Raw genomic sequence first — 13,238 nt, forward strand, 5'->3', positions numbered from 1 at the left:
ACCAGCACTGCCCTGGTGTGACCGCTTGTCAGAAATTGCAGAATTACTCCAGGTAGAAATTCCTCACATATACTGTCACCACTTACATTAGGAACTTTATTTATTAATTCATTCGGCAAACACATCTGAGTCTGGATTTCACCAGAAGCAGATCCTGAGACAAGGATTCGGGGCAGTGGGATAAGGGAATGGTAGGGGGAGGGAGGAAAAGCAGCCCAAAAAGAGTGTTCTCAAGCCAGTTACAACTGTGGCCCAGGAAGCTCAAGCCTGAAGCAAACCCTGGGAGCAGGTTGGGAGGGGCTGCTTGGCCTTCCCACCTGGACCGTGCACAGGAATCTCTAAGGCTGTTGGGCTGCAGATTCTGATGGCAAGAGGTCTGGGCTGGGCCTAGGATTCTGCATTTCCAACAGGTTCCCAGGCCCTGCTGCGCTCCAGGTCTGAGGACCACACGGCCTGCACATTATAACCGTATGGGCCACAGGGACAGGAGTGCTTTCACAGTGGCTTCGTGGGTCATTGGTTGATGGCTGCTCTGAGGCAGTGTTACTGCAAGGGCTTTTCTGGCGGTCCTGCACAAAGAAGAGCTTCCTTGCATGGCCTGAGAGGTCTCAGGCATAGAAGCAGAGCTGGGCTGGAGGCTGGAGGAAGTGCTGAGGGCATACGGGCCACCTGGCATCTGTTGCACTAACTGTGCACCAGGCTGTCTGCTTGGGACATAGAGAAAAAGGGTTCCCAATCCTTGATGGCTGTCAACCAATGATTAAACCAAGTGTGACACATCAGGTATTAGGTGGTGGTAAGTGCAAAGGAAAAAAGTAATGCCAAAAAGTGGGAAAGGAAGTGTCGTGGTGGGAGGGAGTGATGTTTGTAAGGTTGGCCCATCCCCCCGAAAGCTGACCTTCGTCAACCTGTGGGTATCTGAGAACAGATTGTTTTGGGTAGAGAGATGAGCAAGGACAAAGACTCGAGTGGACCTGGCAGTGGAGGGAAGAGAGGCCAGTGCAGCTGGAGGAATCTTAGCAAAGGCAAGAGGAGAAGGAAAGAGTTCAGAGAGGCTGAGGGTGGAAGGCAAGTCCTAGAGGGCCCAAAGGTGACTCTAAAGATTTTGACCTTTCCTCTGTATGACGTGGAAGGCTGCTGGGGGATGAGCAGAGGAAGGCAAGGACGTGACTTCTCTCTGCAGTATTGAGAATGTATCATAAAGAAGCAAGGGGGAAGCAGGAAACGTGTTGGGGGGTGGGGAATGCAGGAGGCAGAGGATGTGGGTACTGAAAAATACCGGGGTTTTATAGAAATTATAGGCCAAAAGGGCTTTTGCTTTTGTACATCAAAACTGGATGTGGAATGTAAGGAAAACCTAAGAGTCAAGGATTACTTGAAGGTTTTGGACCTAACCAAGTGAAAAAACACAGCTGCTATTATCTGAGAGGGGAAGACTGAGAGGAACAGTTCCAGACACTATTTGGACTGAGTTGGGATCATGTCAAGTGTCGACGGTCAAGTAAGCACATGAAGAAGATGTAAGACCCATAAATCTAGAGTTCAAAGAAGATGCCCAGACAGGAAATGTGAATCTGGGCGTCATCTGCCCATAGACTGTATTTAGAGTCCAGAGGCTCTGTTTCTTAAGCATATAAAAACTCTGTGTTAATGAAAAGAGAAAAAGAGAATAGAGATAAGACCTGAGTTTGGGGGCACTCCAATATCTGGAGGGCAGAGCATGGCACAGGACTGGCAGAGGGGATGGAACTAGAGTGGGCAGAAAGGAAGGCAGAGAGCCCAGCAAGGGTGAGCTCAAAGAAGAGCAACAGTCAATGTGCCAAGTGCTGTGGGCAGACCAAGGTGAGGTGACAATGCACAGGGAAGACTCACCAATGAGGAGGCCCTTGGTGACATACAAGAGAAAGGCTGTGGAGCCAAGGGGGATGAGGCTTCACCAAAGGGAGTTTAAGGCAGAACAGGAAAATGGAGACAACAAATACAAACTTATCAAAGGGTTTGTTATGATGCATCAGAGAGAAATGAGGTAGTAGTTGAAAGAGTAGGGAGGTTAAGGTGGACTTTCCTCTAAGATGGAGGAAATAACAGCAGAGTGTGGGACAAAGTGAATGATCCAGTAGAGAAGGGTAATCCTTGATGATGCCGGAGAGGGAGGGTGTTGCCAGAGCAATGTGCCAGAATGAGCAAGAGAGGATCGGAACGGCTCTACGGGTATTGGCCTTAGCTTAAAGCACATCCATTCTAAAAAGCAAAGAAGTAGAAAGGTTAACAGGACACATGGCTATTTGACTATGATATGAAATTTAATCCAACTTCAGTCTTTTGTTTCTGAATTGGCTATTATTAAACAGGTCACAGGAAAGCCATCTAACATTCAATTATGTAAGAGGTCACTTCCCCAGTGAATTCGTTAAAAGAGTATTTGAAAGAGTGAAACAATTATCTTTATATGATAATTTGTGGCTTGACAAAAATATATTTAGGAATACCAGGCACTTGGACCCATTATATTTAATGTGACAGATATAGAACCTCTAATGGTAAACAAATAAAAACATTCAGAAAGAATATTTCCAATATATGTTGCAGTAAATGTCATTAGCCTGGCCTGTCTTCCAGTACATTTTTCAATGGTGTGATAGTTTTTATTTACCCTGTGTTATTAGAGAGCGAATAGTCACTAGCCTTCAATTTTCACATCAATTGCAGAGAAAAAGATTCCATTTTCTACACCGTCTGGAATTGAAATTGACTTAGCATCTCAGAACTGTCAAAAATTTCTTTTACGAAAAGGTTTGCTTTACGGAGACTATAAAGTAGGTGTCATCCTTGACACTCGTGTTCTATATTCATGCCACAGGTCTGTGGAAAAGAAGCGTTAAAGAACATCAGAAAAGGTCTCAGAAAGGCCTCGCCGTCATGCTTGGTGCCTCCTCTGGCTTCCTCGCAGTCAACTGCAGTGCTGTCGATGTCAGAGGTTCTCTATTTAAAACTGCTAACAAGAAAGAGAAGAATTCTAGAAGAATATGAGATCAGCTACCCTAGAACTTGTCTCTGCTAACAGGTCCATCTGACACTTATTTTCCTGTGTTAAAAATGGGAATCTCTGTTTCCATTCAAATGAGAAGCATACATTAAGTCCTTGGGATTTACAAATTCGAAACTTATTCCGAGGAATCCCCCCAGCATGTATACTCATACAACGGGGCTGGTCTCTGTCCTGCTAACAAACAGGAAAACAAGTAAAATTATGCAAACTCTATCTTTTTGAGTTCTTTTTTTTTTCTTTCTATTACAAAGTCCTGTGCCTGCATTTCATAAAGATGGGCAGACTTTTCCGCAGGTGCATTTTAACTGCATTCCCTAAATCGCCAGCAGTTTATACAGAATGCCATTTAATTTTACCAATGTGAAACTCGTCGCATTAATCCGCAGGGCAATTAGGCCTGAGCCATAAAAATCTACGAGTCTCGATATTTCCGACATGAACAAATAAACACTGTTATGGGTGTCTCCTTTCTGTAGTACAGGTGAGGGCTTTTGCCTGGAGGGTCTCGGGGTGAGGCCGGACTGCAGCTGCTACCAAGTCTGAGCACAGTTCTGTCCTCACAGGCACACACCCCAACTCTCAACACCCTTTATTAAATGGTTCTGTTTCTTCATCACATTTATTTTTAAGTAGGATACAATTCCAACATTCGCAGAGAATAAAGCTAACTAGGTGGAGTCTTATCTGCAATTTTGAAGATGTGAAGAATGGAGAGATTGTCAGTTAAGGCTTCTTATAAGCAGAAAACTTCATTCTAAAGTATGGACAGTCTCAGATCAACCTGCACGTTGACAGAGCTGTGATTACATCACTTGGTCAGGCAGACTCTTGCCAGAAACATTTTTATAAAGGAGTGTGTGCTCTCAACTCCCTGTGGTCTCAGCAAATCTCAGAATTACTATTTGCCAAAGTATCTCTACTTTTCCCCGGGAAGGACTTGCTGGTTCAGCCACCCCCAAGCACAGATAAGGGAAGCACAGATATTGTCCTAACCCCCATTGTTTATTTAAACCCTGTAACCCACGAAGGGACTAAAAAGTACCTTGCAAACTGGCCAATTTGGTCATCAACTGATGGGTGACAATCCCAACCCACACACCTCACTACCCTCGGACTGCTAACCCACCACCTGCATGTGTCCTTAGCCACCGTGTTGTTTAAGAAATCAAACTAGTACATTACATCATCTCGAAGCAGATTCCAACATCTGATTGGTGTGTGCTGATGATTTCTGAATACGCCAGCAGCTAGACTATGGTTTTCCGCTATGAAAAGGGGCTAATACAAATGATAGGAAAAAACACTCTCTGCCTTTTCAAGCAGTAATTTAAACCCCCAAGCTCGAAATCAAGATGAAAAAGTTCCAAATTGATTAATATGGAAATTACTAAACCATCAAAACTGCTGATGTCGTAAACAAAATTTGTCAACAGCCACTAAGAATTCATTAAAAGTAAATTTATTGTTTGCTTTAAAAATCAACTGTGCAATATGTGCTTCTCAAAGACCTTTTTGAATCTGGTTTGTTGTTCATCTCTTCTCAGGCTTCAGTTTGGCAAGGCTAAATGAGAAACACGGTATAGACAACACAGTTAGTAAGTACAGGTAAGGGAAGTAACAACAATTCCTGTTTGTTATTCTCCCAAAGCCTAAAGAATGTAATCCAAACTACAACATTAAGTTTTAAAATCTGATCATGTTCTTTGTGTTCGGAAAACTACCATATTCTAAAAGGGGAAAGAGAGCAGTGTATCTGATTTCAACCAAACAAGGTTTCAAACTAAATTACCGATTTCCTCTAACAGAACTGAATAAAACAATGCTGCAGGGACACAGGTAATCATTTTAAACGTAATTGGAGGATTCAATTTTAATGGTAATATTGCAACATTACTTTGGCTTTAGCCTTCCATAGTGATAGGTTCTCAGCTCTCACATATGGACAAAAGCACAAAATAAATCTAAGCGGTACAGAGTAAGGTCAAGTCTAAGGACCTTTAGTTTTAGCGTACACACAATTCCACGACACTCAAAAGATAACAAGTCTAATCTTTCAGGCAAAGCAATATCAAATCGTACTTGAGGGCTGGAAAAAAGGGCAACACATAGTTTTTCATACTTACTATCTGAGAATATTGTCCTAATATGCGGTTTTATTATCTTGTGGATTATTTCCATTTAAAGATGGAAACTAAGGTGGCTTTCCTTTAAAAATGAACACATTTAAAATATTACATAATAGATCTCGCCCCTTCTAAAGGACAGAGTTGGTTCCTTCCCTCTTTACTGACTATTTCATAGAATTGCAGAATTCTCAAAAATATCTTGGAATAAATATTCACTTTGAATAGCCAAGTATCTGAGAATCAAACATAAACAAAGAGTCAAAATGCCGGACCCTCCCTCTGCTCTGTACTTTGCACAATGATTACATTGACAAGTCATGTTTACCTATTTTAGTAAGCACACTCAGGTTTCTTAGATACAAAGCCATTTTAATTAAGGCAACAGGAGGTCCTTATGTGCAAAAGAAGATGCAGCATATATAAAGAGAATCATACAAACATAAAACACTTTACATTTGTTATGCAAATTCACATAGATTTGAATTTGCGATTTAAAACTTACATTAAGACAGCTTTTGCACTCCATATAGTCCATAATTTAGAAACAGAAGATTGATTTATATGATTCATAACGTTCTTTACTAGAGCTGTTTATCAATAATTAAACCATCTTTGGAACCACCATTCAGTGTGTGAAAACCATGACATCTGTTTATCCCGATAAAAGTACTTATTCAATGTGCATGGTTTCCTCTGGTGCCGTTTTAAAAATAGGGTCCATATTTTTGGCCCTCATCAAATTTGACCTCAAATCACAGACAATTTATAGGGATAGGCATAGAGTATGTGTGTTTGCAGGGACCATGGAGGGAGATGGTTGGGAGAAGAGCCCATGAGCCTGTTTTTGAAGGAAAACATATTATTACTTTTTCAAGCAACTAAAGAGAAAAAGTTTATATGCCTAGAAAGATAGACTCCCAGTATCTAATGTCCCTGCCCCTTAGCTCTTTCTTTGTTATCTGAACCAAAAAAACAGAAACAAAATCATAACAATAAACACACAAATGCACACGCACATCTCTGCTTTGTACTTCAGACCTACAGTGGGCAGCCACACTTGAAAGTCCTTACAAACTCTTCTAAGAAATGTATATGCACATACACATTTTGCTTAAGCTATTTAAAAGCAATACTGCAAAGGAAATCACACGCTATTTCCTTAAGAGAACAAAAAGAAAGGAAGAGACTAATTTAAAATCCGGACTATATTCCCCTATGTTATTTTAAAAAAGAAAATTCTATGTAAGAATCAACCTGAGAATGTATTAGTCTCAAAAGGATTCAATAAGTATGGAAGGTAGTTACAAAATATTTTGAAAAATCTAACAATCCTTTATGAGTCTTCTCTAATTATTAGAACATAAAATAATGGTATGAAGGAAGGATTAAGAGCCAATTGTCAATCAGACAAAAAGCTTATTTTATGTTTAATAAATTATTCTCAGAGCATTTTGAAGAAGTGTTTGGCAAGCTTCAGCCACTTCCCCAAGGATGGAAGCAATGGTTTGCAACCAAATGGAAGACAGCCATGTTCGAGGAAACCAGACATGATACTGAGACTCTGCTTGAGATATATTCAATTCTTCACTTGGTGGTGTGTTGATCTCCTAGGAGAAGTAACTCTGTTTTGTGGAACTCGTACATTTCCATGGTATGGCTGATTTTAAACTGGCAACACAATGTTGTAAAGGTGGAGCTGGGGAAAGCTGTTTATGCACCAGCATAAAGTGTTAGCACCATGACAGTGCAAAAGGGGTAGATAACCTTGAAAGCAGAGATCATGATAAAATGTGATAACATAATTAGGAAGTGGTGAATTCTGAGTATTGCTTTTGATTTTTATGAAACTTATTTAATTTTTATAATGGCTGTGTTTGGCAAAATTTCTAAACATTGAGCCACTGGTTCTCACAAGCCAACATGGGTGGATTCTAGCAAACCATTGATTCTACGTTCCCAGAAAGGTATGAATATAGTGATTTTCTTTAATAGCTACTCTTAAACACTGGGAGAATACAAGCTTATTTTTTAGTAAAACAAAAAAACAAATTAAACAAACAAAAAAAACCTTTAGCTCCTGTACCTAACCAGAGAAGTTGGTTTTTGAAAATATGCAGGCCTTTGAAATTACAAATGGGTCAACTTCTTAATCACAAAGCTGGCTCTCACTACAGGTTGCAGGTATAATGTACAGAATTTGATCTAGAGAAAACATCATATAGTATTTTACAGAACTTTTAGCAAAAAGGTGGCTGTTGGGTTACTAGTCAAGATCTCTTTGAAACATACATGTCCCCAGGCCCTCACACTCTCCACTCCTCTGGCCGCAAAAGGAAAACATCTACCAAATGGCCTCTCTTATTCTGGAGTTGTAAGTTATGGAAAAAAATAATTTGTAATGAAATAATTTATAACATATTTTATAAAAACAAACCAGAAATTTTCTTATTTTTTATTCCACAAGAAGAACAGATCACTAGGTCTACCTAAGAACTGTTGGCTGATGAAGGAAAACTAACAAGCCGTTGGCTTTCAGTGAGACTTCAGGAGGGCACTTGGATGAGACTGCACTTCTTGTTGAATGTGTAAGTCTCGGGGAGATACCCTCCCCTTTTGTATTCTCTCATTTAAAGAAGGCAGTAACATATATTCCTTAAATTTTAAAGGATGGGCAATGGTCTTCTGTCTGTGCATTAGGTAGGGGCCAGCTTCGGAGCCGTCAGTTTGCATATACAAAAGGAAACACTCCCTGGCTAACATAGAAACTGAAATAAAGTGGTAGTTAGAGCAATTTCATTCTGTAAGTATTCTTGGACATGGAATATAATGAAGAAAGATGATCTGACTGAAAACACATTCAGGAGTAGTATATAAACAAGAAAAACTCTAATGTAAAACTATGAGAACCCCAGTGTCCTGAAGCATCGGAGATGGAAATCTCATTGTATTTAGATTAAAGCTAATGTGGCTAACAGCCCAGGCTTTGTGTTACCTACCTCTATAGTTACTTCTTTCAGGCACTCGATTTAATCAGACGTGTACAGAGCACATCTGTTGTGTGGTGTGGCCTGCAGGCTGTGCCCTGAGTCCTCAACTTTGCAGGCTTGACATATCTTTAACTCCTTGAGTTATTGAGGTCAACCTCAGGATCATAAATCAAGAAATTCCATGAAAATAAAAATTCTCGTTCCCATTTTGCAATTAAAAAAAGTTAAAAGGAAGGGATTCCTAATACAGGGTAACTGCTTTTTGAAGAGTCAAGTGGCTCTGCTGTATGTTTTCAATTTCAAACCATCATCTTGATATGTTTAGGGGCTTAATTTATGGAACAATCAAGCAATCTTTATATTTAACATTAAATGCCTGAATATTATAAATCACCTTAGATGAACATTTATGGGAGAGTTTCAGTACAACTTCTGAACAACTTGTCACTTTTACTGTGTAACAATGATTTGTAAAAAAACGATATGCTAAGTAATCCCAGAGTATAATTTAGGGACACAAAAACAACTGTCAGGAAACAGCCAGAGACTACATTTAATGAAATCTTTACAGACTGAAGTAATAAGTATTAAATTAATCAACACAGCTTAATTGAAGCTCTATTTGCAACATTTTTTATTAGACTTGTTATTAATGAACCTTTAAATGCTACCACTAACTTGAGTTCTATGTTAAATTTAAATAATGAACCATTGTTCACACACACAAAAGAACAAACACTGCTTTAATAGCCCTTTGTCTCCATGGGGCTTTTACTCTTCTGCATAGCTAAAATGAAGACTTGTCCTTTCTTCCTTTCAACAGTTATTTACATGGTTGGCAAGATCTCATCTTTAAGGCTGCTAAAATGGTCTGAAATAACTAAAGCAAAATTCTGTACAAATTACAAGTATAATAGCGAAGACTGAAAATGAGAAAAGATTTGTGGTGGACTTCAGAGATAATGTTTGCAAGTCTGTGCTTCTCAAATTTAGTATTAACCTCACACTCACGTATGTTTAGCGACCATCTGTTTTGGGTTGTTGAAGACTTACCTGAACATGTCTCCCAAGCCCTTCAGCATGCCCTTCTTGGCTTTCATTTTGTCTTTATCCTTGTCTCTATCTTTCTTCTTCTCTTTTCCAGCTTTATCTTTTCTCCTATCCATCTTATCGCCTTTCTCTTGGTTTCCATTCATGTGTCTCTCCAAAGAATGCGAAGGCTGATCACTGGCAGTGGATACAGACTCTCTCCCTGATCTTGAACTTTCTTCTGTGTCTTCTTCCACTTGGAAGAGAAACAAACAAACACACAAACAAGGATAAGGAATACAGTGAACCAAAAGAACAAAGAGAAGGAAGCTAAAATACATGGGAAGATATTGCTTTCCCACATTTTCTACTGCTGTACAGCCTGCTATCAACCTGGACTGCAATGCTGTTTACTTTTTTTTTTTTCACTTTTTATTTATTTATTTATTTATTTTTTAAAATTTTTTTTCAACGTTTTTTTTTTTTAATTTATTTTTGGGACAGAGAGAGACAGAGCATGAACGGGGGAGGGGCAGAGAGAGAGGGAGACACAGAATCAGAAACAGGCTCCAGGCTCTGAGCCATCAGCCCAGAGCCCGACGCGGGGCTCGAACCCACGGACCGCGAGATCGTGACCTGGCTGAAGTCGGACGCCACCCAGGCGCCCCTCACTTTTTATTTATTGAAATAATCTCTACACCCAACTCACAGGCTCGAACTCACTACCCCCAAGATCAAGTGTCACATGCTCTTCCAGCTGAGCCAGCCAGGCGCCCTTATGCTATTGGCTTGTGAGGAGAATGAGAACAGAACATGTGATGTGGATGATTACCATGCACAGGGTATTCCTATGTGAAGATCATGTGCCAACAGAAAGAGAGAAGCCGCTTCTGGCCAGATGCTGATTCACTTGGGGTAACCTCCTCCTTGATACGCAGCATGCAAGCTGGAGGGATTAGTAGGCCCTTGTCACACAGCATAGACCCCTCTGGGTCCTGTGGGCTGGATTTGCAAAATGCAAAGAAAACAAGCAGTTCCTCAAGTGCTTCCTTTCCTCATGGGGACAGATAAGGTAGATCTAATCTGGCCCCTCATTAATTTGTGAAACTGTGCCATTCACTAGTAAGCACACCAATTTCAGCACAAAGACTTCTTTCTTCAGGCTCCCAAATATGTCCGTTTGTGATTTCTGAACAGAGAAGACTGATCTTTACAGTTTCTGGAGCTTCTCCTTATATTGTCATCAAATAAGGTCAACATCATAAGCAAATGCAATTATATCTTCTAATCCTAAATAACTCTTCATGTCCATCTACAAAGGTGGGTAAAGTCAGGAAAATGTGTAAATCAATAGCCTCACACTCCCCTGAAGTTTGCAGATACAAAATTTACTTAGTGATAATAATATTCCATTCTTTGAACCAGCACTTAATAAGCGTATGGTCCAAGGGAACTTCAATACCCCAAACTTTTTTTTTTTAATTTATTTTAAGAAGGCTCCATGCCCAACATGGGGCTTGAACTCATGACCCTGATATTGAGAGTCACATCCTGTACTGACTGAGCCAGCCAGGCATCCTGCTACCCTAAACCTTTTAATTTGAAAGAATGACAAGAAAACAAGAGTAGGTTTCCACCTAGCAAAAGAATTTTGAGAATTTCTCTGTTAAAAAACAATAAATGTATATACTAACAGCCACTATCATAAATCTTTTCTGAGATTGGTTGCCTAAGATTTTCTTCCAAATATCATAACAATGATTGGGGATTCAGATTGCCCCTTGACTTCTGAGGTCATTTTATTCTCGTACATCAACAAATAAAACGTGAATCAACGTTTTTGAGCTTCTTCTAACACAGAACCAAATAGAACAGTTAAGCCTCTCTCAATATTTCACAAAGAACTGACCTCTAAGACAAGTAAATGTATCTTCAAGTGAAATTCACGAAGTCTAGCTTCTCCACCACAAAGGGACAATTCAGTTAGTAATAGACAATATGAAAGTATAATAAGACCAGTTAAAACAAACTCAGTATTCTGCTATTAAACCATCACAAATCTGAGAAGTGACTATCAATAATGGCATGACCACTGCAAAGTAATAAAGTTTTTTTTTTTTTTAAATGCCAGAGCTACTTAGGATAATACCAAAAAAAAAAAAAAAAGTGTCCAATTCCTTTTGTTAACACATTTAGTTAGCCATGAGCCAGCAGGGGCACATGGGTGGTACAGTGGGTTAAACGCTGACTTTGGCTCAGGTCATGATCTCGTAGTTGGTGAGTTCAAGCTCTGTGTCAGGCTCTGTGCTGACAGCTCAGAACCTGGAGCCTGCTTCAGATTCTGTGTCTCCTCTCTCTCCCTGCCCCTCTCCTGCTCGTGTTCTGTCTCTCTCTCAAAAATAAATATAAACATAAAAAAATTTAGAAAAAAAACAAAAAAACATGAGCCAACATATTTCTCATCCCAGCAGGTCATGCCTTAGTACAGCTAAAGAATAAAAGCATCACCATGTCTAAATCCGGAAGGTACTTTGGAGGTCATTTAGACCAACATCTTCCATTTCTTGCTGAGGAAACAGAAAGGTTTGGGACTAGCACAATCCCACTCTGGGGCTCTTCCTAGTCTCATGTCCCATACAGTTGTACTTCAGCAAGACTTTCATGCATTTCTTTCATCAGCTCTGTTTGTGATTGCTCAATTCCATGCTTCATACAACACATGTCGAGGTCATCTATCACGCACTCACTACACAGTCTGTCCAGAAGATAATTCCAGCAGTCAGCATTGTATTTCAGAAACCTATTGTCAATCCTGTGTATTCATTTAATGCTGTGACTTGTGGCTCATGTTGATGAAATCAATCAAGAACCTAGATCAAACGTACACAAACTCTAGGACTGATTAGCAACCATGAAACTGATTTTAGAAAGGTCTGCCTCCTTCTGCACTGGGTTATCTGAATTGTGAACCATTCTCCTGCTCCAAAGGACATTGGTAAATTTTTTTTTATTTGCTTTTCTTCCTGTTGGTTATTTAATATATAAATGGGAGTGGTACAGATTTGATAAAGGATGCCAATTACAACTTTCAGATGGGCATTGCTAGTTAATGCTTTACAGTATTTCAGTATGCTCTATTTACAGTATGCTTTCAGTAGCCTTACAAATAAATGCTGAGTTAAGGCTGTAATTGTTTTGGTCTACACAGAGCAGGGAAAGAATATCCTGGTCAATTAGCCCAATGACTTGCTGATTATATGCAGCCTTTCCAAATGTGACTCTCCCAAGAGAATATAAATATAACTTTAGCAGGCTTAAAGCATCTTGTCACACACCCTTACACTTGGCTCTGTTGTACCTGATTGCCAACTGCTGTTTCAACCCTTTGGGAAACAGGTGTAGCCTTAACTTTGAGATAATCGTCCAAACCATTATAAAACAATTCTCCGAAGTTCTCAGGAACTATAAAACCCAAGTTTATTGGTATACTCAACAAAGATAAATGGGTGCTAGTGAATTTTCTAAAATTCCTAACATCCAAAACTCCTTTTATGCACACTTGCATAACTCTTTGTACAAACTTTTATTATTGTACTTCCCATCTGACATGATTACAAGTCTGCCTCTCATTCTCTAACTTCTAAAATGAGGACTGCCTGGCAGAGAGCAGCTGCTCATAAGAGGTGGTTCAGATGAAAGACTACCAGTAAACCTGGCTCATGACTTTATCCCAACTGAAGTTTTCTCCAGTCTCTGGGTATCACTGTTCTTCGAGTTGCAGAACAATACCTATTTTCCTCCGATCAAGCCTGACAAAACTAGCCACACCCCAACTACGGCAATGTCGGGAAGGCCCACTAGACTTGGTTTTGCTCTAATCAGTTTGTACTATTTTTCATGTGATTACTGTTAGTGCTATACGGATTGTCTAATGGATTTTATAACCCTCTACAATATCTGAAACTATAAACAAAAAATGAGCTCAATAAATGTAAATGACTTAGTCTTCCACAGCAACCATTATCATAAATCATGAATGGAAGTATC

At 39.7% G+C, this 13,238-nt stretch overlaps 1 protein-coding gene across 21 annotated transcripts in view; it reads right to left on the reverse strand.

The window, feature by feature from the left end:
- PARD3 (par-3 family cell polarity regulator) overlaps positions 1-13,238 on the reverse strand; it is a 674,219-nt gene that overhangs the window by 191,994 nt on the left and 468,987 nt on the right. For 19 of the 21 annotated variants that reach the window (XM_043563582.1, XM_043563576.1, XM_043563584.1 and 16 more), the window contains one exon: positions 9,216-9,447. In XM_043563582.1, the coding sequence (XP_043419517.1) occupies positions 9,216-9,447 (232 nt within the window). Of the gene's footprint in view, positions 1-4,492; positions 4,611-9,215; positions 9,448-13,238 lie in introns of those variants that run through there. The other 2 variants (XM_043563588.1, XM_043563587.1) reach the window with 1 other exon arrangement.

The sequence above is a fragment of the Prionailurus bengalensis genome, chromosome B4, assembly GCF_016509475.1.
Source record: "Prionailurus bengalensis isolate Pbe53 chromosome B4, Fcat_Pben_1.1_paternal_pri, whole genome shotgun sequence".
NCBI lineage: Eukaryota > Metazoa > Chordata > Mammalia > Carnivora > Felidae > Prionailurus > Prionailurus bengalensis.